Source organism: Strongylocentrotus purpuratus, unplaced genomic scaffold (genome assembly GCF_000002235.5).
Source record: "Strongylocentrotus purpuratus isolate Spur 01 unplaced genomic scaffold, Spur_5.0 spur5_scaffold_6, whole genome shotgun sequence".
In the NCBI taxonomy this organism is placed as follows: Eukaryota; Metazoa; Echinodermata; class Echinoidea; order Camarodonta; family Strongylocentrotidae; genus Strongylocentrotus; species Strongylocentrotus purpuratus.
The window spans coordinates 5052694-5077755 of NW_022145612.1; the positions used below are offsets into that span (position 1 = coordinate 5052694).

At 36.7% G+C, this 25062-nt stretch overlaps 2 protein-coding genes across 2 annotated transcripts; both read right to left on the reverse strand.

The window, feature by feature from the left end:
• Positions 1 to 6998: 6998 nt before the first annotated feature.
• Positions 6999 to 12116, reverse strand: LOC100888734. Its single transcript, XM_030972737.1, has 5 exons — positions 12088 to 12116; positions 11433 to 11528; positions 9614 to 9762; positions 7978 to 8062; positions 6999 to 7420 (listed from the first exon to the last, which is right to left on the reverse strand). Exons 1-5 carry the CDS (start codon positions 12114 to 12116, stop codon positions 7141 to 7143), a joined length of 639 nt encoding a protein of 212 aa, XP_030828597.1. The 3' UTR covers positions 6999 to 7140.
• A 421-nt stretch (positions 12117 to 12537) lies between these two features.
• Positions 12538 to 22676, reverse strand: LOC115919511 (plexin-A3-like). Its single transcript, XM_030973548.1, has 5 exons — positions 22307 to 22676; positions 21071 to 22155; positions 18621 to 18815; positions 16592 to 16714; positions 12538 to 13086 (listed from the first exon to the last, which is right to left on the reverse strand). Exons 2-5 carry the CDS (start codon positions 22139 to 22141, stop codon positions 12979 to 12981), a joined length of 1497 nt encoding a protein of 498 aa, XP_030829408.1. The 5' UTR covers positions 22142 to 22155; positions 22307 to 22676; the 3' UTR covers positions 12538 to 12978.
• Positions 22677 to 25062: the final 2386 nt, after the last annotated feature.

The following is a 25062-nucleotide window of genomic DNA, read 5'->3' on the forward strand; positions in this document are numbered from 1 at the left end:
ACATAGAGAGTGTACGATCTGACCTTCGACAGCATATTCACACGTGAATAAGTCGAATACATCATCACTGATTCTTATACTAGAGTATATGATGATGCTGGTCAAAATCTAATCTCACTTTATTTAAAGATGATCTCTTCTCATACCTCAATGTTGTCGAAGATATTCCAAGCACATAGAAGTGAATCAGCCAATACAATTTGATGAATTGAGTTATTGATTATAAACCGTCTTTTTCATGAATATATTTTTCTTTTCTTTTTTCCATTTATTTCATCCAAACATGAACAAAATTAAAAAGATAATCAATGTTCTTTCGCCATTACCGTCATCAGTTAATGATCATATGAAGAGAATAAAAGACTCATGCCGTACGAGAAACATTGCATGGAATCGCCCAGCAGTGCATACAACTAGAAAATGTGTATTTTATGAAATATTAGTGTAAAACAGACTAACTTCCTCAAAAGAGGATTGACTTCCATTTAATTACATTTTGAATCATATGGAAGAATGGTAAGATATGACTAACCTGACAAATGGTGTGAGCTACATGCATATTAGCTGAAAATGATAAAATCACTCACAGTGGAAATAACAGGAAATTATAGAAAAAACAGGGCACTTCGAAGGGATGTATAAGGGATGACTCTTTATCAACACTACATAAACAAAATTTACATTGCTAAACACAAACTTGAGACATAGGCCTACATTTCAACAAGGAAATAAATCAACGAACATATACAATACACAAATGAATATTTCCATTCTAAATGTCACACAAACCATGTTTCATTCCCTTTCTCATTTCCATTTTTGGAGTACTTCCGACAACCTTTGCCTCATAAAAGACATGTGAAATACAAGAAGATTTACAAGAAATGTGTATTGAATGATGCAGGAATGGGAATAGATATTGTTTGATGAAAAGGTTGAGTTCTGTTGAAGGTACTTGAACAAAAATATTTTAACTTTCTTGTTCTTCAATGTTTGTTTGGAAGAATATCATCGTAGAAATGTCCCCTTTGAGGGTTTGCTCATCAAATACCCTCATATATGAAACATGAGGGGATATGAGGGGGGAAATATGAACGTTTCTGACCAAACTTCCATGTCACATGTGTGTAGTCCCATAAACTTACACTTAGTGTGCACTGCAAGTGACTTTCAGCATGAGTGCGCGTTAATTTATTATCATGATAATTACAAAACCTAACATAATATATATTCTTATGTAATACGTAAATATCAACTTTTCCTAATTGCTTCCAGATTTCTCCCACAAAGTGATCACTTTGATTAGAACTCAATTTTATCTTAAAGAGTCCCATACACTTCCTCACTACTCGGGGGCATATCATTCGGCGTTCTCTTTTGCGTGGGATCTACTGTCTCGGGGAGAGGGGCGTCACTAGATGGCGCTGCAAGCTGTTCAGCTTCAGTCATATCAAGCTGTCCATATTCTGCACCGCTTTCCACCTTCAAGTTCTCGTCAACCGGCTTCATCATTGGACTCCTGTCCAGGGTCTGATACGTCTCTGCTGTATGACACCCTGGAGTATCTCCTGTATCACTGCTCACAGGTTCTAGGTGTCTATACTCGTCATCTCCTGGAGAATGAGGGTGGCTTTTGAGGTGTCCTGATTTGTTGGGACTACGGTCAAGTTTCCCGTACTGACAATCCTCCTCGGGCACGTCTACTACCAGACTATCCTGACTCTTTGGTTGCCCCGTCGACTTCACTGTCTCTTGAGGTTGCGTTCCTTCTTTAGCTGCCTTCGGCTTGTCAGCCAAATCAAATTCAAGATATGCAGGTGTTGTATCAGTCTTTGTCTTTCAGATTTTCTTTGGTTTTTTTCTAGCTCATGATAGACCAGGCCGTCTCCTGGATCTTTCTTGTTTTGATCAAGGTCTGATGGATCTTTCTTTGATGATCCCTCTCCTCGATACCATAGGTATCCATTGGTGTCTTCTTGAGCGTTGGTCAAGGGTCCATCCTGTTCTGACCTGTTGGTACTGTCTATGATACGGACACCTGCGTAGAAATGCGGTTCCTCGTTGGGCTCAATTTCGTAATGGTTTTCTTGGTCCGGGCCGCTGGGTGATCGCTTCACAGGTAGTTCTAAAGTCATATCATCGAAATAAGGAAAATATAAGAATGGAATTCGTTTGACATTGTCAACATGAAAACAAAGAAACAAACGAAACGCGGAATGACGCAACAATTACATTATACAGAAGCATAATTGACAAATATCAAAGAAGCTGCTTGCCCAGTAATCTGGCTTGATGTCAGTGTCCTTAGAGTTATTTATCTTTTGTTTACATATTTGATTTGAATTTTTATTAGTAAACTGCATTCATATACATGAACATTTAAAAAAACTTCAAGTTCAGTCATGTGAATTTACATCTTTCAAATCATTTCAGCAATTTGAAGTGATAATTCTCTTATTTCTGTTAAAAACTAAAAATGTCGTTTAAACTTACTAACCGGGGAGTAATGCCCGGGTGCGTTATTTTTTTTTCTGCGGCACATATTGGGGTTAGGTACGTGTTGAGCCTATGGGAAAGTTTAGGGTTAGGGTTATGATTAGGGTTAGGGTTAGGGTTAAATCAAGACCTCTTTTTAAAAAAGCCCCAATCTGTGCCGCAGAAAAAAATGACGCTGCCCGGGTGAAGGTTACGGAACGACGCTTCCCTTTACGCCAGCTTGAGCACCATCTCCGTAGGGAGTGGTGACCTAGACAGCACACTGGAGTGCGACAAGACTCTAAACCTCACCGAGTCAACAGAATTGGGAACAGGCAGTGGAAAGGGATACGGTGCGACGAATGGGGGCGATGGAGATGCCCAAACCCTTTCTCCTCCTCGCGGTGATAGTGGAATCATGGAAGATAAAGAAGGGGGTGAGGAGGCAGTCAAAATCAGTAAAACGGAGTCTTCTTTGATTGAACGAAGCAGGCGTAGTTGAGAGAAGCATAATCAATGGAACTGATTAGAGCATCAAGCTTTGCTAAGTATCGGTGATATGTCTTCATTTATCAGCTATGTTTGACATAAAAGGAAGTAAAGTGTATTCTTTTTATTTTTCATAAATTCATGAAGGGGCAATGTTTTTCAGAAATGTAAAGGCCTGGTACTGATATAACTATTTGTGCGTGCATGTTTCAAAGCAAAGATAATGCCAAGCTAATGAAGTAAAAGGTGGTTAACATAAATGTGTCTAGTTATTTCATTTTATATTAAAATACCTTGAAATACCCATTCCTCTCTCTATCTCTGTCTCTTTTCCGCTTAATCTTTTTCTTTTTCTGTTTTTCTCTTTCTAAATATCTTCTTCTCACAATTCTCTCTCTCTTGATCTTCCCTTTTCTGTGCCTTTCTCTTTCTATTCTATCTATCTCCCTCTCACTATTTTCTCTCCCCCTCTCTCTCTCACTGTCCATTTTTTCAAGAACTGCTTGTGGGTTTTTTCATTTCCTCCTCTGTCTGTCTGTCTCTGTCTCTGTCTCTGTCTCTCTTATGTACTCCAACTTGCTTCCTCTGTCTTGAATATTACCATCATATCACTCTCTACCCCTTTGCCATCCAATATTCATACTTGCAGCTGCAATCAAGATAAATATGGACATTGTATTTAAGCATCTCAGGAGAGTTCTTATAATCAAAATGCTTTGTTCTTCTTCATTACTCAAGTATGACAACATTTCTTGTTCATTAGTATATGCATGTGGCAGGTTAAAGATGGATTTGTTGTATTTAATCATCAAACTTGATACGTGACAGGAATGAAAAGAAGGGAGAAGGGGCTGAGGAAAAGACCTTGATTTTATTTATTTCAACATAATCATAGAAAAATAACTACAAAACATCCTGCTCCTGATCTAGCTGTTATTATATAGACAGCCCATGAAATTATCAAGGTAGGTCTCTTGCAACTCAGAATTTGTCAGAATGCACATATTAGACTGACATTCCGGTTTTGTGAATCCTCGAGTAATTTTTCAGAAGACCATGCAGAATGCCGGAGTGTTCATTATGGTGTAAGCTATATTCAACACATGTACATGTTGTATATAATATGAGCCAAAAATGTGTTTTCTTTTCTGTTATTGAAGAAAAAAAATATAGAAACGAATTAAAATATACATGTATATACAGAAATCAATGCGTATATAGACTTTTTGTTACAGAAAAAGTTTTATTAATGTAGGGAAAAGGGTCTGACTATCAAATGTGATAAGGACTCTAATGTGATAAATATCATATTGATCTAGTATCTCATGAGTCGTGAATCTGTCTGGTTGCAAGGGACATCAATTGAAGCGGCACAACAGGGGTGCCGATATTGCCACAATTAATATTCCAAAACAAATCCCAGTACTTCTATTGCCCTTGTAAAGAGTTTAAATATTAACTTGTTCGCACACACAATGGTTGGATTTGCATTTTGTCTTGCAAACCCGGCATGTCATCTTAAAGACAACAAAATAATGTCGTACCGGCTATTTGTCAAATCAAATGGGGCGTGGCCTGGGCCACGTATTTAATACGGCTTAATTTTAAAGAAAATAATTATAAACACCTAAACTTCTTATACCATTGCGTTTATAATACTCTTAAAACGAATGAAGAGTCATAACTCCGAAAGCATAGAGTATTGCGTCAAAGAGGTGGGAGTGGGGAATGACTTACAAATAATTTCTGATTTTTTTTTTTACTTCCTGTACTGGAATCCCTCATGCAGACCAGTGATTTACCCCTAGATTTTTTTCTCCGTTATTTTCATTATTACATTTTCTTTCTCTCAAAAGGGGGACCTTGGCAAAATCTTTTGCGTTATGATTCGCCTAAGCAGATGTGGTGACATGAAAATTCCATAACTCGCCTTTCTTTCTAAATTTGGACTGCTATTTCGAAATTAATCTATTATGTATTTAGATGCCATTTCAATGAGATAAAATAAAATGGAAAAAATGTGATGGCTATCCACTTAGTCCTAAAGCAACTAGAAATACTACAGCCTTGTCGAAAGATCAAATAATCAGATAACAACAGACTACAACATCTAGACAGGCCTCTGTATTTTTCTACATCATGTCTTTTACACAAAACTCATAAGTTGATTTGAGGGGCAGTCTGGAACTGAAAATTGGTTTTGAAAGTTGTATGTAACCAGCCCATTCAATACATATTAGATGCATATATAAAGTGGCCCTCAGACCCCAATTGACTGGACCTTGATAAGGCCAAACAAATAAAGAGCTGCTCATGGGGAAAATTCCCCAAACTCCACACGGCATCGAGTTACGGGACCATACTGCTATAGCTGACCTGAGATGGCGCTAGATGGGATTTTGCAGTGCTTCTAACAAATCGATGCATTTTTACTTTAATGGATGTGGGTATTATTATTATTAGTAGTATTATTAATTCTCTCTCGTGTACAGGTGGACAAACCGGAACAGGTTGCATGCAGTGTGTGTGTCGGCGTGAAGGGGGTATGATGAGATGGGTGGGCTAGGGGGGGGGGGGGTTAAGAGTTTGTGTGGTGTGAGTTGAGGGAACAGGTTGCATGCAGTGTGTGTTTGTGTTTGTATGTGTGTTTATGTGTGTGAAAGGTGGTGAAAGGTGGTGAAAGGTGGTGTGGGTGGGCTAGAGGGGAGGGGGGGGGGGGTGTGAGAGTGTTGTGATAGGATGGTAATATGTAATTTTAAACCTTCCTCTACTGTTATTTTGATTATTCACTGTTACATGCAAGACTTTTTTTTTCCTTTTTTTTTTCTCTATGTTCATTGATTGATGTAACTTATGAAATGTCTTGTATCAAAGATCTTGTTTTATATTGCTTATCTTGATAATTTCTTGTTATGTGAATTTCTTGTTATGTGAAATTGTGAGGAAGGAAATAAAATATCATTTAAAAAAAAAAAAAAAAAAAATATGACGAGGAATACAAAATAGCCTTCAAAAAGGGGAAACTGGGGATGCACTTACAGAAATGGGAACAAATCGATGCATTTTTACTTTAATGGATGTGGGTATTATTATTATTAGTAGTATTATTAATTCTCTCTCGTGTACAGGTGGACAAACCGGAACAGGTTGCATGCAGTGTGTGTGTCGGCGTGAAGGGGGTATGATGAGATGGGTGGGCTAGGGGGGGGGGGGGGGGGGGTTAAGAGTTTGTGTGGTGTGAGTTGAGGGAACAGGTTGCATGCAGTGTGTGTTTGTGTTTGTATGTGTGTTTATGTGTGTGAAAGGTGGTGAAAGGTGGTGAAAGGTGGTGTGGGTGGGCTAGAGGGGAGGGGGGGGGGTGTGAGAGTGTTGTGATAGGATGGTAATATGTAATTTTAAACCTTCCTCTACTGTTATTTTGATTATTCACTGTTACATGCAAGACTTTTTTTTTCCTTTTTTTTTTCTCTATGTTCATTGATTGATGTAACTTATGAAATGTCTTGTATCAAAGATCTTGTTTTATATTGCTTATCTTGATAATTTCTTGTTATGTGAATTTCTTGTTATGTGAAATTGTGAGGAAGGAAATAAAATATCATTTAAAAAAAAAATAAAAAAAAAAAAAAAAAAAAAAAAATACAGTATGGCTTTAAAGTTCAACTTTGCTTCGACTCTATACGGTAATGACACAATAATTATGCAATCAAACTCAATCCGTCTTGTAAGATCTGTACTAATAAACCTAATTATATCCTTGTTTATCACAGCTGTAATTCCTATCCTATCCAAAACCTTGATTTACAGGCCTAGCGCACCTTAAATCATATTCATTATAAAAAGAATGAAAAATATTAACACCAACAACAACAAAGATTATCTTAATAATAATAATAGCTCGTTCTTATATAGCGCTTTTCAAGTAATGGCCTATAATATTTTGACAAACTCGCTACGTTTATAATTTCACACAGAGCTCATGCTGTACAGTCAGACGCGTCTTTGTGGCCACCTTTCTATTAAGGCCCCCTGTTTGTAGTGGCCATGCATTTTTCTCTTTTGAGAAAGAAAAGTGTGTTGTAGAAGCTGTTTGCAGCTAGTGGCTATTTTGTGGGGGTTCCGTTGGGTTACCTTTGTAGACTGACAGGTTTGACTATATTAATCATGGAATCATTTTTAATGAAACGACTCGTACACCTGCTCAGTATTACCATCGACCTCTCCCAAGTTTGATTTCTGCACTCTATCTGTTTGCTTCACTATTGTTTGATTTTCATATTCTACCCCCTCAATTGCTTTCGTATGGCCTCTATTTCCGTCTCTAGTTGCTTTGATATCCTCGTAGGTTGGTTGATTCATAATTGTTGCATCTAAGGACGTGTAGGGATCGAGTTCCTGGCCCTCTCTGCAACTGACTGACTGCTCTTGAGCAGTGTTGGGTCCATGTTTAGAGCGTCTGAAATAAAGGAAAGAAAGACTATCGGTGAAATGTAACATTGTATTGTTTTCAATATTGTTATCAATATTGTTACTATTATAATTATTATGATTTATATTATTATTATCATTATTACCAGTATTATCATTCTCAATATTGTTATTATTATCATTACTTTAATTATTATTACAATTTATATCATGATGATGATTATCATAATAATTATCATTATTATTATTATCATCAATATTAATATTAATATTATCATTTTCATTCATGTCATTATCGATACTATCATTATTATCGATGTAAGTCTTTTTTTTATAATGAATATGATGATGATATTAAAATTTTTATTGTCGCTGTTATTATTGTTATCACCTTTATCATCATCATCATCATCATCATCATTGACCATAGGCCCTCCGCCGCTACTTTTGACTGTGTGTTTACGTGGGTGTGTGTGTGTGTGTGAGGGTGTGTGCGTGTGTGTTTGTGAGGGGGGTAAGTGTGGATGCTCTATAAGTGGCGGGTGCCAAAGGGTAGGGCTGGGTGAGAGGTCACCTTTAACTCACCTGAGATGCAGGTACATCAATGTAATGATAATACCATACAAGGCAACAAAAGCCAGCAATATGCCCACAGCGATAATGCTGGCCACTATTGGGGAAGAAAAATATCAAATAATGAATTTACAGACAATGTACAAGCTACAAATCACAATACACAAACATCATAATTTTACATAATCCTCATAAACAGTAAACCCATACGGAAACCTATAGAATCGTGGCAATTTCTTTCATTTACTCTTATTATTATGAATGTTCATCTTTGAAATATTTTTCTACAATCTCGTTGTAAATGCTAGGGGCCCATTCTAACCAGTTTTATGACTATACCTTTCATATTATTTCACAAAATGAAAAGCATAATCATGAATCCTACGAATTAAGGATCACATTTGAAAACAATCAATTATGACGATAGCTTAGTTTTACTTCATTATTTTGCTTTGATATTGTTTTAGTTGTTCTAGTCTTGTTAATATCCAATGCGGCTTTCCAATTTTTGCCTACTGGAATTGAGGGAATGATGCATAATTATTAAAATCATAATCAAATGTGTAGTCGAACTTTTTTATTAGACAAACAAAATAGTTCCAAGGAAATTAGTTATAATATCAGGGCTAATAAGACAATAAATTGTTTATCACATATTTCATTATTGTTTCTAGTCACTGACATATAAAACCCAAATAAAGAATGATTTTAGAAATCAAAGCATTACAATTCTGCCTTATTTTTGAAATTATTTTTGTGACTCAAATCTTAAATCTTAAATGAATTTCATCACTACATTCTCATTATCAAAAAACGGTATCACCATCCCACCATACACGACATTGTAGCAAATGTTGTAGATGTGAACGTTTCTTTTTATCGTTTGCCGTCTAGCATGTCGTGTGTCGTGTTTGGTGTGCAGACTCAGACGGTCCCCGGTTCGAAAGTGAGTCACGTCATTTGGATGGTTACAAATCGTTAATAATCATACAGTTCTGGTTAATACATGACTGTAAAAAGAAAACAATTAGGCCTACACACATACACACACCGCACGCACACGAGATTTTGAGTTTAATAAAAGCAGATATGAGCGAGAACCAACTCAGTACAGCTTCGAGGACAATCCGATAAAAAAATTAAAAAGTTAATATTTTTCATATTTGCAGTCAAACACAAATTGCCTACTCAGTGACGTACCTTTCGAGGTAACACTTCTACTTCCTTCATACTTGTTGAAGGAATTGATTTAATTCACAAACGGGTTGTGTAAACAACATAATCATTTGTGCAACAGTTATATTGAGTGTAGATGTATGAATGAAAATATTCTTCAAAGGAAAATAGCAATTTATGATTATTTATGTTATATTTAGTAGGCTTACAAAGCAAATGGAAAAGGTTGTCCGTATGAGAACCAATTGCCTAGTTGTGTATGATCGAGCGCAATTACAAGACTTCATAACTTCCATATTCTTTCGTCAAACTATTTTTTCTTTTATTTAAACCATTTTAACACCAGGTCTACGGACTTCCATTTAACACCATGGCTTGATATTAACCTCAATAAGACCAATGTTTTGAAGAACATAAAACGGTATGGTTTTGATATAAGCTATAGAGTTGCTAACAAACAAAAAAAGTCTACCTGGAATAAGTCCGGTTCCTGTAGGGTTTCCTGTATTTCCAGAATCGGGTGGAAGACCGCTAGGTAGGGGTGGACCGGATGACGATGTGGTAAGAGTTCCTTCGCCCGGTAGACGAGGCGTTGGGACACTCGTTGCCGAGTTGTAACCCCTGCAGTATATGAAGCAAAATGATGATGAGAAGAACCTAATTTTTTTCTTCAATATTTGGTTAAAAGGGGCATTCTATAAAGTGATAGGAAGCCGTGAAAACGACGCACAGTGGGCCAGGGAGGAACCAAAGTGCGCCAAAACTAGTTTTTTGGGGGATTTCTCTTTTATAAATCCAGAGGATATGTTTGGATTTCCAGGGATTTCCGCTTAAATTTTATTACCAACATTTTCTCTGATATCTAAGCTTTAAGTTGATACCAGATTTGGCTGCCCGATTCTGCCCGTTATTATGTTAGAGCCGTTTTCCTTGCAACATTGCACTGAAAAATGTGTTGATTTTGGTCCGCGGTGTCAGAACGTGTGTCACGCGCCCCCACGCGCCGTGATTTATGACCGCGAATCCTTCATGATTCAGCCGCGTACCTAAAAAAAACAACACATTTTTCGGGGCGATGTGGCAAGGGAAATCGGCTCTAACATAAAAACGGGCAAGATCGGGCAGCCAAATGTGGTATCAACTTAAGTTTGACATCAGAGAAAATGGTAGTATTAAGATTGAAGCGGAATTCTGAGGAGATCTAAACATTTTCTTTGCATTTATAAAAAACATGGATAATTAGTCAATTTTTCAGTGAATTACCCTATAGTATATCATGAATATCATGAAGATTGTGTTTCTATCAATTTTAACCCATTCATGCAACGAAATAAACTATTAGGAATATGTGAGAGCAATTTCATATCAATAACTTAAAAACTACATGTTAAATTAAAAGATTTATAAAATAAGTCACTTTTGCACTAAAACTGTGAATATATAGGATTTTGCTGTTTAAAGGAGTAAATTTATACCCTTATTGTGCATACCGGAATTAAATATTTTACTGAGGTATTCCTTTCAACTGGGCAAGACAAAAGTTGGAGAAAAAAAATCACCAAAAATGACTTTTGGCGCACTTTGGTTCGTCCCTGGCCCACTGTGCGACGTGGCGACAATGGCATGACATTATTTGGACTTTTAAAAATGTATTCCTACAATATTATTGAAGATACCTATAATGATTTAATATCCGTCCTGTGGTACGAAATGAATTCTTTTTGTTAGTCCTGTATGAAAACTTAACATTTTTTCCCTTACTATTATAATATTCCATACTTTTCATAGAACTTTCATTTGTTTACCTTCTACATGCCAAACCAAATTATTGTTACAATCCTTTACAAGATTCTGAATCAATTTTTTTTTTTTTTTTTTTTTTTTTTTGGGGGGGGGGGGGCGGGGGCGTTATAGTTATTTATACGATGGTTGAAGCTTTAAGTATTAGCAGAAACAGAAAACATTGTGCTCTCATGCTCAAAGTAGGACAGTACGAGCTACAGTAGCTACTGTAACCATGGAAAGTACTAGAAATCATAAAGTTAAGATCATTAAGATTTTATCACCTAAACAGTCTGCATGGTAGGATTATTCTGCTGCCAATGCCATCCTAAACTCGATAATCTCGATAATGACGAAGCACCTATTACAACTTTGTATACGTGTATATAGACATAATATAACCCCCCCCCCCCCAACAAAACAAAACCAAATAAACTTGAAAGGCCTTTTAAGAAAATGTATAAATTAAGTCCCCATTAAAAAAAAAAATCAAATAATTCATTTAGTACCTTTTGCATATACTGCAGCTTTCTTCTGGGGGTGCAGACGCACATAGTTGAGCGTAATAAAACAGAGGAAGATGACAAGACACATTGAAGTGTACGCTGATTTTTTTTCTTATGAAAGAGATAGATAAATATTTCTTTTTATAAAAAACAAACATGTAGCATAAATACAAACCAACTGCACACACACCCTTGAATTGACCATCATAGTACAATTGTGTTAATGCAATATTTTTAATCGAATCAAATGATGATCAATCTAATATTCTCATCAACTGAAAAAAATGGTGTGAAGACAAAATCAGGAAACATACGATTAGAATAGAAGGGAATACACTGACAATGTATAGAGCTTCAAATGTGAATGAAATATAAAATACATATTCTAAACATATACAGTATACATGTATTTGAACTGTTATTGTAGATATTATCCTATTTGCATTGTTTCTGTCTGTTTCAAATAATTTTGTTATACATTTAACTCATACAGTGAGAATCAAATTGTCATACAGGCAATTAAGGCAGCTAAAGTATGTAGAAATCTCGGGGTTACTTTTGATAACAAGCTTACTTTTGAAAATTCTGTCACACAAAAGTGTCGCACAGCTTTATTTGCACTACACAAAATCGGAGAAATTCGTAATGTTATTAATACGTTTGGTTAATGCTTTTGTTATGTGCCATTTTGATTTTTGTAATAGTCTCCTTTTTCGGTTACCACTTTACAGATTACAGACCATCCCAAATTCAGCAGCGCGGCTAGTAACACGTATTAAGAAACATGATTCAATATCCCCTGTCTTTACGAAATTTATATTGGTTACCAGTCCAGTCTTGCATCCAAATTAAAATATTGTTATTAGCTTATGAATGTTTTTTATGAATTTATAGCTCCCTCTCATTTAAAAAAATTACTTTTTAATCGTATATAAACCAGTAAGAAATCTCAACGATCATGTAAAAAGAATCTATTTTTTTGTTCCTCCTATTTTGACAAAACGTAATTATGGTGAACGTTCATTTGCTCATGCTGCCCAAGTTTTATGGAATAGCCTCCCAGATTAACTTAGAAACATTGACACAATAGATTTAGTTTAACTCCACCCTGAAAACATATTTATTTCAATTGTTGTAAACAAGTAAAAGGAATTCAGTATCCTATTTTTTCTCTTTGCTTTTCTTTCTAAGCGCATAAGGACATACGTTGTAATGTGTTATGCGCTTTATCAAATGGATTGTTATTAAAACAATTCCTTCCTTTTAAAATGAACATAACACACCACTTATAACTGTTCATCTTGGACATTACTTATTGCGTATGCTGTGGAAATATATAGGTCCTGCAACAGGTGACATGTACCCTTCAAAGTGTGATCTATTCCACACACCTATCCTAATAATATAACATTCGGGGGCTATGACCACAAATAAACCCATAATATTTTGAATGGCAAGATAACCACAAAAATGAAACAAGAACAGGTGAGAAAAAAGTTTGAATAGTAATTTATAATAATTTTGTCAACTAGATTTGACATTTGTTTGCCTACCCGATATACAAAGACAAAGGATCATCATCCCCCGCACCTCCTTCTCCGAAACACTCCCCACAGGTTGAGTACCGTGCACAGTCAGCCACTGGCAATCTGTAAAGCTACCAGAAACCACAATAGAGAAGGGATATTGGGTTACTTTCAGAGTGGCACTCCTGCATGCCCAGCCATGCTCAAGTTCAGTATGGAGAAAAGAAAACTCTCAGTTTTATATATTCTGATACATGTACTAATATTTGTACATTCTTGGGACAAACACATTTTCCAAAAATGTTTACAACTTTGTACTTTTTCTACATAAGTGTTTTTTACAGGATTGTTTTGACATATATGGCATTTGGTAATTATTTGGAGTTACAAAAAACAAAACATGCTGAATCCTGATAAATAATCTTTGCATGTAGTCTGACGTGTAGAATTAATGACAAAGGGAACTACTGTACTTGCAAAAAAAGGTCTCATCAAATTGTAATTATTATACGTTTACATGACTGTATATTTGTTTGCCCAGTAAGATACACTAAAGTTTCTATGAAAAATTGTTGAGCATTTTCATTTTTGTTTTCTCCAAAGAAACCTCATAATTTTCTTTTCCAGCTGGACTTTAAACGTTATAAATGAGGCAGCTGCTCCATATTCACACATGATTTAGCCTTTCTCATAAGCCAATAAGTTAGAGTTACATGTATTCAAATTCCTTCCACACTTCTGCCACGTGTTTCAGGTCTACAATCAGATTTCAGGTCTACAATCCCTCTCTGACAGAAGGGAACATCTTTGCCCAAGGTTCGCAGAATCGCTCTACAAGCACTTTCGTGACTGGCTTCCAGAGATGCAGAGCACGAATCGACGATTTAGATACAGTGAAAGATTGAGAGACTTTAAATGCCGAACAGAAAGACTGAGAAATAGCACTCTTCCTTACTTGGTAAGGACTCTGAACGAACATTTTTTCTGATGCTAATAATTTTGTATGTCTGATACTCACTCTGTTGTAATGTAGAGTGTAATGCACTCCTTGTGGGAAGTATTTGCCAGTAATCGTGCAATAGGTATTTAATCATTGAAATTTGTTAATCAATTTTCAATCATTTCATATTCAATTGTGAATTAAAATTTATATTAATATCATTGAATTTTAAAGAACGAGCAATACTTGAATATGAATGAAATCACACCGATCACCTAGTATTTAGCCAGTGCAATATGTGTATTTTAATTTTTTTAAATTATCAACAAATTTCAATATTCTTCGCGAATTTTCAATGTAATTCACTTTATTTCTTAATCCATCATGAAATTCAATTCCAATATTTTCGATATGTTTTACCAATGACATAAAATCAACCCTTCGGCATGCCAAATTCGTAATTTATGGTTTTAATGATTAATTTCAATAGTTTGTTTTTAGAATGTTTCGGTTAAGATTGTCTTGCTTATTAATTGAAATTAATGATAGTTGCCATAATAATTGTCAGTTGATCACTTTTATTTGAATTTCAATGTTGATTGCCTAGACTGTTTTAATATATTATTGTATAATTGTTTTTATCATGTATATACATTGTAAACTGTTGTAACCATTGCAATTCAGTCTTTGGACTGCGAGAATGGATAATTATCAATAAAATCCTTCAATCAATCATGTTTCTTGTCAAGACTAAAAAAACACCATGGCGTGCCTGTCATCATGAAAACTCATCTACTCTATTACGTATCCGGACACCTACCCCCTGGACATCCACCCCCGGATAACCACCCCCAGTCAACTGCCCCCTAGGACAACTACATCTTTGGGCAACAACCCTCTGGGGCGACTACCACCCGGGACAACAACCCTTCCCCCGGACAACTAACCCTCAGTAGACTATCCCCTAGGACAACTATCCCCTATGATAGTTGTCCGGCGGGTAGTTGTCCTAGAGGATGGTTTTCGTAGGGGGTAGTTGTCCCGGGGGTAGTTGTCTGGGTGGTAGTTGGCCGGGGGTAGTTGTCCTAGGGGGTAGTTGTCCGGGGGTGGTTGTCTGGGGGTAGTTATCCTAGGGGGTAGCACTGAGAGGTGGTTCCTAGGGGGTAGTTGTCCTAGGGGTAGTTGTCCTAGGGATAGTTAACTGGGTGTGGTTATCCGGGGGTGGATAACCAGGGGGAAGGTGTTCTAGAACCACTCTATTATGCAATCATATCCATAAAACAAAAATGTGATCACTATCTCTTCATCATATTGTCTCGTGAAAAGAATTTGACGATAAATGTCCTTCAGTGATTTTGCTAGTAGGTGAAGCGAGCCTGTGCTCATGACCACTACAATAGCACAATCTATGTGAAGCGCTCTTTACATTTCAATGACGTACAGGACTTATCACTACAATAGATTGTCAAGATCATATCATGCTTCAATTATCCAAGGTCGTTATGAAAAATCGCTGGATAGAAGCGTGACAACATCTGTCTGGTATGCAGGCATAATCGGAGTCACTCACAACTTCTGCGTGAATGAAGAACTTTGATCAAATATTATGAGTTATAATCAGATAACGTTACAACTTAATATTGACGGTAATATTATATAGTCATGTACATTTGGTATATCACAACAACTTCCCCTAATATAAGGGACGATAGGTGTTTAATAACTATAACACAAAACCAAAGCAACAGTGATAATTTAAGTGGAATTCTTGTCACATGCATGCGGTAGTTTTCTTCCTTCGACATGGACTTTTTCCCTTTCTCCCTTTTTTTAAAAATAAATATGACCTTCATTCCATTTGTATGCATGCCATTGCCTACATGTATACAGTATCCAATATGTCTCCTGTTATTTTATTATTTTGCTACAACCAATTTATATCAACAGTAGACATATAAGAAATCAACAATAAAATAAGGATACAATTGTCCATTATTCTCATTTCTCTATTAAATTGTTTAGGGCAAGTACATGTTTACATAAGAAGTCTAGTATCATGTTCAGATTTATTTTTTTAAATAACGAGGAGGATAACTTCTATGTAATGATATTAGATATTTTCCTCTCATGCAAAAATCCCAAGGGATCATGTTTATAGCACATTTTGGTGCTATAATTCATTTGTCGATGCAATACAGATGCCCCAAACAAGTTGAGATACATTATATAAACAATTTGTGTTACTGCAATGTTTATATTTCCTCAGACTGTTCTTCATTTCATGTTAAATTCGGATTCAATTCAAATTTTATTGGTCTAATAGGAAGTTTGTTGCGTTTACATGCATTATTCACATAGAAAAATATATACAACATAAAACGATTATATAGAGAAAATAAACATATAGCACTTTAACATTTTCATTATATCGATATTTTATCTCAATTTAAAATCATAATTATACCGAATAGCAAAGATAAGGAGATGGGCCTGAAATAGTTACACATGTTTAGCAAGGGCGCAATCATGTTGGGTGTCACACATCCTTGGGTGGTGGAAAGGCAGTACAAGATGACTTAGGGCTCGTTAGGCCCGCCAAAATTTAGGGGGCCTCAGAAATGGTTTAAAATTTGGGTGAAGAATATAAGGGTAATTGTCTTTGGATACGACAATCAAATGCAAATTAAAGTGCTTACTGATTGTTGATTTGCAGTGAGAATACTGGTGTCTTGTTCATTGTACATATCAGGTAAGATTGGTGTAGAACCGAGCGGTACCGTCTCATACAGTCTTCCCATTGTATTACTCATAACATGGACCTTGAATTGATAAATATAAAAACAACAACATACAAACAATGAAGTAAAAAGTAGGATATCTAATATTGCATTATAAATGTATAACAATAAACAAGAAATCAATCAGGCTTGAATGATAAGAGAAAGCAGCTGTAACAGAAATAAAGAGGTAATAACTTAGGCACAGCGTCAAGCAACTCCAAACTGACCCAAAACTGACTTCAACTCATTTCCAAACCGACATATTCTTGGCCATTCGGATTAATGCAAATGTTATGTTCAGTCCAGTTTGTAGGTTTGGTTGTCGGTATCAATAGTGTGGACGGTCAATATCGTCTGTTCAGAGCCAGAAGGGCATTACCTCTTTGTGAAGTACAAGAATATTAGGCCTAAAATTCAAATAAATTCATGATTAAACAAATATTTTGTGATTGCATGTGTGAACATGTTCAGTAACGAAAGTCATTAGGTTTGGTTTCATAACCAATAAACAATATTCAGCAGTAAAACCCAGGCATGACCGAGAAACATTTATTTATTTATTTATTTATTTCGACTCAGTATACCCGAGAATTGAAGAAAAGGGGGTATATTTGACTTTTAACCCGGAGATTTCTTTAAAAAAAAAAAAAATTATCTTTCTCTCTCTCTCTTTCTGTTGATTCCTGGGAATTTAAAAAGGGGGTTAAAACATTTCTTGAATATCATAGATAGGGGGTACATTAATCAGTGTTCAGGATTCAGAGAGGGGTCTCCAAGGCAGGAAAAGCCCGCGAATAACTCGCAAACTGAGGTTCAGAAATGTTGGCAGTCCTGAGATAGGGGTGCTTTGAAAGGACGGGAACTAGCATACGCGTACTCAAAATGACACTGAGTGGGGGGGGGGGGGGGGGGGGGGGGGGGGGGGGAGGGGGAGGGGGGCGGGCCCCTATACAAATCGAGAGTTCACGTTTTCCACACCAAGACTGCGCATATTTACACATGGTTGGGAAGTGCATCAAATCTAAAATGGGGTCTCGGTGGAGAGAACCTGAATTTTCTCTCGCCTACACAATGTAAATTACAGAGAAAAGGAGTGATGGCATGAGTCTCGTGTGGTTGGCAAGCGTTGTTCCAGCAGGCCTCTTGATTGTATTAGGAGTTGGGCACCCTGCAGCATTTTGGTGCTACAGAAACAATACCCCAACTCATCTTAGGTAAGTGAATGGTTTGTGGGTAGGAAGCAATGCTTGCATGCAGGTAAGTCTCCGCAAGGGATGCAGCAAACCCAAAAAGATGTGAATATGCCTCTCTAATTTCACTTCATTGGAAAATCAACCGAATTAAGTCTGTCAGTGAGCAGTATCTCAAAGTACAGAAAAGAAGTAAATCCTTGAATCAAAAAGCATCAAGATGTATTATACCTGAAGATTTAGGAAGGATTAATTCGAGCAGAATTTTAGGCTAGATCACTTTTTGCTATCAGATGAACGCTTGAAACGACAATAGGTGTCACACAAGTCATGTACCGTCAATAAATCAGGCTATAGATGCACATATGCAAATATCATATATACGGTGAATACAAGATAAAAATATGAACCATTCAAGCACTACATGTATCACTACAAAATTCGCCGTCCTATCTCTTTGATTCCCCCTTCCTCCGCCTTCTTTTCCACCTTCTGTTCCTTCTTCTGCATATGTCATCAATGTCTATATATTTATTTTTCTGTTCATTTGTTTGATTTTGTTGTTTAAGAAGCATTTGAAATGAAACCTTCCATTTTCACGTCATGTGTTTGTTTTTATACTTAAAAATCTAGAATCAGCAACGACCTAATGGATATCATGCCAACTAGACGTTTATCAAATATTGCGGTTGCATGCATCTGATCATATACTGGCTACTCATTCATTCTTTGCATTGTTGACACATCTCACTCACCTTCAACAGGTCTCCCTCTTGGGTACCAATGAACGCCACAGTGTGTTGTCTGACTACTGCCGAAACAATGGAGGTTGGGACATGGGATGACATCTCCACAGCAGCAGATGAAACGAGAGGGTGGATGCCGTTGGCGTATGTAAAAGAGCGTTCTTGAGAACATACGAGTCCTAGCAATACGTCGTCAGGGAGGATCTGTAATCACAATAAAGGGTGACGAAATATGAGCGAAACTTATAGTTTCATTACGTTTTTATTTCTCTTTTTCCTACATGTAGATACATGTATGAATCAAAACAAAATTTCAACTTGAAGAGAAAAAATGTCATACATTAGAATAAAATGGGAAGTTGGGGTAGTGTGAACATTAAAGTTGTTGAAACATTGCAACTTGGTTAATTTCATAAAATACTGTAAGTGGATCAATGACTACCCATGATAGCGTAGACTAATGTCACAATGCAAATTGACTTGGGAAGACTAACAGTATCATGTACATGTAACATGATGGTAACGCATCAATTATTGCCCAATCATTTTTCGAATGATTCAGGGCTTTGTCATGAGAAAAATCTGTTCTTGAAATTTGGAAATACATTTTCTCTACCAAAGTTAAATCTTGAGTTGACAAAATGGTTTGGGGCTTGCTTTACGGTTACAGTATTAAAAAGGTAAATGGAAATGAGGTCATCACAAATATCATATTTATACATGTATGTAGAAATGAGGTGCATTATGCTAGAAATATATTGTAGAATATTCCTTAGAAAGATTTCAAATAATGACGACAATACATGATATAAACAATGTTAACATTCTTTGTATGTCTCTTGAAGTACTTTCCTCATAATTCTTGTCATTACTAATTGAAAGCTAGCCCCCAATATGCTTGTGTGTCACTCAATATTTTGTATGAATTTTGTATTGTATTTATTAAACTTCACTGATGTACATCAATATTCTGTTTATAAACATATACATCAATTTACAATGCAATGTAAGAAATCAATATGCTGTTTGTAAACATAAATGTCATATAAATCAGTTTACACTGCAGTGTATATGGCAAAACAAAAGGAAAGTCATATAAAGCAGAAACACTCTTTTTTCTTCTTGTAATAACATAACATGACATAATTATAATGCATACATTAAATGATATAATGTACCATAATACATCCGAAGATTTAGATATATAAAACCTAATATTTTCTAAATAAATTATAACTCATGCTATACAAAATAGGTAAATGAGGTACATGGAATGCCTAAAATAAATAAACTACCTTAAACTTAAACCAAAGACATAAGATTGTACATTTTTACTTTGTTAATACATAGTATCTAAAACTTACCCCTCACTGCGATTATGTTTTTGGTGAGCGAGAGAAAATATCTATTACATCTTTATTGTCTAATTTCATTATATATATATGAATCGTTCTTGACATTCTAAATTACTAAAGTTTTCTTCCAAATTGCCCAAGTTTTTCAAAAAAATATACATGTGAATCTTTATATTTGTCACATTTCATAATTATATGGAATTCATCTCCTACAAGATTAATATTGCAGTCTTCATAGAATCGTAGATTCGGGGGCGTTTTTTCTGGTCTTTTCGTGTTTATTATGAATAAAAAAGTTAAATAGATTTAGCAAATACAAAAAAGTGGTTAGCCTATAGTTGAAATGAACAAAGTTTCAAGCAGAAATGATCCATCAGTTTCAGGCGCATAGTACACCTATATTTATGCTCCAAAAAATAGACAACGTAGTTAAAACTGAAACCTGAACGTGAAAACGGTTTAGCTGCCGATCGTTAACATCACATGATAGAATCTCAAATGAATAAACTTGCAATGTGCATGTCCTACACATACAGTATAAACGGCTTTCCAAATATGTGTCAAGCTAGAAAATATTAACAAAAGATGTTCAGTGGTCCACTTGGCACCTCGGTGCCCTTGGTACTATGCAAACAAAAAGTCCTCAGAAAAAAGCTCTCTGGTCATAAAATTGAGATGATTAAAATTTCTTGTTAGGTTACAAGGCAAACCAAATTGGAGAGATGCAAGGCTCGAAACTAATAGGCGCCTGGGACACATGGGCACTCAAAATCGAAGTCCAGACCCCCCTATTTAAAAAAAAAATTGTATATAGGGCTCAAACATAATGAATCTGGAGTTCAATCTGGACCTAATTCCAAAATGTTTAGTGTAAACCTTTGGAGGAATGTCCTACAATTACAAATTTGTCACATTGTGATTCACATATTATTAAACTCATCTTTAAAATATTCACAAAGTTCCTCATTTTTTATCAACCTTTGTTCAACTTTCAACTATTTATTTATATGATTTTGTGCTCTCATCGAACGTTACTAACCAACTACAATGTTGGATACCTTGAAAAGCCTACCGCTTCCATCAAAAGGTAGGTAGTGTACCTACCAATTCGTCACAAGTAGCACCATTAAGGTATGAAAGACGGGCATCCTGGGTCCCAATTAGACAATCCTTAACTGCCTGCAGGAAGGCAGCTTCAACATCTGCCATGCTATACACGCACAGGGCTGCACTACTGCTCACAGAATCGGATTCAGAGAAGGCCGCAAACAAAATGCTGTCTGAGGTAGAACCCATGGACATCTGCAGGGCAGGGCCAGCTTTCCCGACGCGAGCTGCCTGCACCAGGTTGTAAGATGTATCTGGTCGGTTCCTACTGTTACACCTTAAGGTGATCTCTGAGTAGTATTCCATCCTGGCCGTTTCACAAACTCTCCCTAATTTGACATTTCCAACCTGGTTCATGACAAAATACACAAAGCCATTGTGGGTAAAGGTTTCAATGTAAGAGATAGGGAAACTGTTCACTGAAACGCCCAGAGCATAGTGGTTAAGTTCATCTGCCTGGTCAAAGCTATCTGAAACAGTCCATCGTATGATAGGATGTGTAAACGAGGTGACATCAGCGCTTAGTGTGTTTGCCAGATAGAACTTCTCCGCAAGGTTACCTCCTTGGGCCACTTCTGTGATGACCCCAGCTGCTGTGAGTCCTGCCGATTCCCCAGGAACCATTATATTACTGCTGTGTACCACTTGCTCAATATCAGACAAGTCTCTGACTTCACACTTTCCTTCTGCACTCGTACACATGATTAAGTTTTCGGCATCTCCTTGAGAAATGACAAGAATCTTGGTGATGTCGTCGCAATGTTCATCTTCAGCACAACTTGAGGTACCAGTGCTCTCGAGGCTCTGTAAGTCAGAACCGAGTCTAAACAGAAACTTCTCTGCAGCAACATAAAGGCTTCCTGTCCTATTGTGCACTACAAAACGATTCAAAGTCACATCTTGACTTGGCGGTGTAAACGATGAGAGGTTGTAGGAGTTTAGTACTGCAGCTGCTAGTGTGGTTCTGACGATGAGGGTCATGGCTAGGAGTGACAGGTATATTGCCATGCTGAGATGATTAGGGTGTCTCTGGAGATGGGATGACATCTTGCTCTTTAAGATGCTCATCTTGAATTGTATCCCTAGAAAAGAAGAAAAAACACAACATAAATTAACTATTTAAACAAAAACGAATATGTCATGACATTCATGAGTACTAATTATTATATATCGTATTTCATTGTGCCCCACCCCCCTTTCCAAAATTCCTAAATCCGTGCCTGAATATCTTACCTTGTATTCAATGCGTGTTTCAATCACAGCACTGTTGCTTTTCTTGATCTGGATAGTATTATTAGCGAGTGTTGTCTCTGGCGGATGTGATGGTTTCCCATATTGAGTTATTTAATCCCAAGAACTTTATCTCCCAAATGAAGCAGTCCTGGTATACATTACTGACAGCCAATTAGTGTTGATTCGATGTCTATATTGTACGCATCTGCTCTCTCTAACGAAACGTGACTACAGTGATGAAAATATGCTACACACATTCGCATGCGATTGGTGTCGGTGAACACCGGGTGCACAACTGGTATTTTGATACTACCGGATCTCCTTGCGATGCACATGTCCAAACAAAGTCGACATTATGTGGGCGTGGCTCGACTGTTCCATTTCATTAGGAGACAAACCCTAGCTTTTGTATCACTCTACCTTTAGTCACTTGATCTGGAAATTTGTGCATTTTGAGAGGATTTTAAGATAGTAGCGCCCCATGAACTTACAGAGGTTGACACAAGGAAAGTCGTTGTTCTTTCGTTTGTCAAGTTTTACCTGAAGGAGTGATTAACCCTTCTTGTTAGTTGACGTGTGCAAATATTTCTTAGATTATGATTAATTATTGATTGAGAGATACTTAATTTTCGTTAATGGATAGTACAGTGAAAATTGTGATTCATGAATGTTATCAATAACGGGGAGGGGGCAGTGGTGGATCCAGGGGGAGCCCGGGCCCCATCCCCTGACCCCAAAACAGGTTGTTTTGTTGTTAATGTTTTTTTTTTTTGGGGGGGGGGGGGGGGGGGGGTGTTGAGTAAAAAACAAAATAGAGGTCTATATCTCCACCCCCCGCTCATTCTGCCGTCGGCTTCATCGCCGCTGAATATTTTATCGGGCCACCTCCCTCGTCGCCGGCTGGATCCGCCCCTGGGGGGGGGGGGGGGGGGGAGGTACTTCACAGCATATGTAAATGTTCATTTCTTTGTATATACACTGTTGGTCATAATGGTGGAATAAGTATTTTTACCTCAATTTATTGAATGATTTTGACAATGATTTATTCGTAAGAGATCTACAATGTCGCTCATAAAGGTGGAATATTTTAGTTTTACCCCAATTTATGGAATTATTTTAAAAATTATTTAAAAATAATAGATCTAGATTATAGTATACATTCTCAGATTTTATTGAATAATAATTTGCCAATGTGTGTTTTGCGGGACTGCTAAAGCATGTGTATGCTATTATGCTTATTAACTAGGGAACCTACGCCCTCAAGTCATAAATGACAGTAATTAGGATTAATGCCCCACAAAAGGGCACTAATATAGCACATCGACACGGTTTTAATCCTGGGGCCTCACAGTTACGAGGCCATTGTTTTGTCGATGAACCATGACTGTACGCAGCGGGGGCTAGGGTAGGGGGCAGTTTCCATAAATGTAAAAAAACACAGAAAATGCAATAAATTTTCAACAATTTATTGCATTTTACCCCGGTTCCCAACATAAAAAAATCTTCTGTTTGCCCATGCCTTGAGCCATAATGCATGGCCGTCCAGAGGATTTGTATATGTTGGGGAGCATAGTAGCATACACATGCTTTAGCAGTCACGCTAAACAAACACTCCCCAATTGTCATTCAATAAAATCTGAGAATGAATACAATTATCTAGATCTATTAGGAATAAATCATTGTCAAAATCATTTAATAAATTGGGGTAAAAATAATTATTCCATCATTATGACCAACAGTGTAGAAGCATTTTTTCATTAAGTTGGCCGTAATGATGAGGTAAGTTGTTTCACTGTGTAGGCTTAGATGGCGATTGGCGGCAACACTAATACTAGATGCAGCAGTTGCTAAAGATGATGTGGGATGTAAATGTGACCTCTTTTCCTTTCCCCACCCCTTAGCCTTTGAATAACGCCTTGTATGTACAATTATGTCCCTTTTTCCGATTTCTGTCTTCCTTTCTTTGTTTTTTTCTTCGAATTCACGCATTTTTCGTTTATTTCCCCCTTTCTGCAATGCTTAACGATGCAAATCGCTGTTTGAGTCTCTCCGTTCTGCTCCGTCTGCATGAAGATGAATTGAAAACTGGAGGGCCTCCTTAATGATGCGGTTAGAATTGGGCTGTTTGGCGTTTTTCGTCAATATTTTGTTCACCTGTTCATTAACACCGAAAGGTGTTTAGCCATTATCTCAAGGGATTAGGCAAGCTCATGAGAGCGAATGAAAGAGAGAGAAAGAGAGAGAGGGGGGGTTGGATTTCTGTGTTTGGCCGCTCTGGCAAACTTCTTCGGATGTTCCACTTCAGACATCATTTCCGATTCTCCAAACCCCTTTATGAATAAGACGTAACCACTTCCCTCTGCAAGACGCCAAGACATGTGAAATGATTTAATATTGCACATAACTTGTTTCAAACAAGAAAGTTGTTTGGAGAATAACTTGGGAACAGGGATGATTGCGCTTGATATGGAAAAATTTCATTTATTTTCATTTCATTTCATTTATTCATTGCCCAATAGATGTTTGAAATGGATATTTCTTTCTCTCACATACAAGTAAAGGTTTAGACATGGCATACGAAAACTTAAAGAGATGCAAAACATTGATACGTTCTGTTGGAGGTCAATAATATACATAAAATGTTTTAATTAGATGCATGAGCTATCACTCTGGTACGTGATAGTACATTGTACTTCTAGTATGAGCAAGATCAGAATTAACTTGAGTTGGATGTTAAGGATTCCACATTTTGGAGA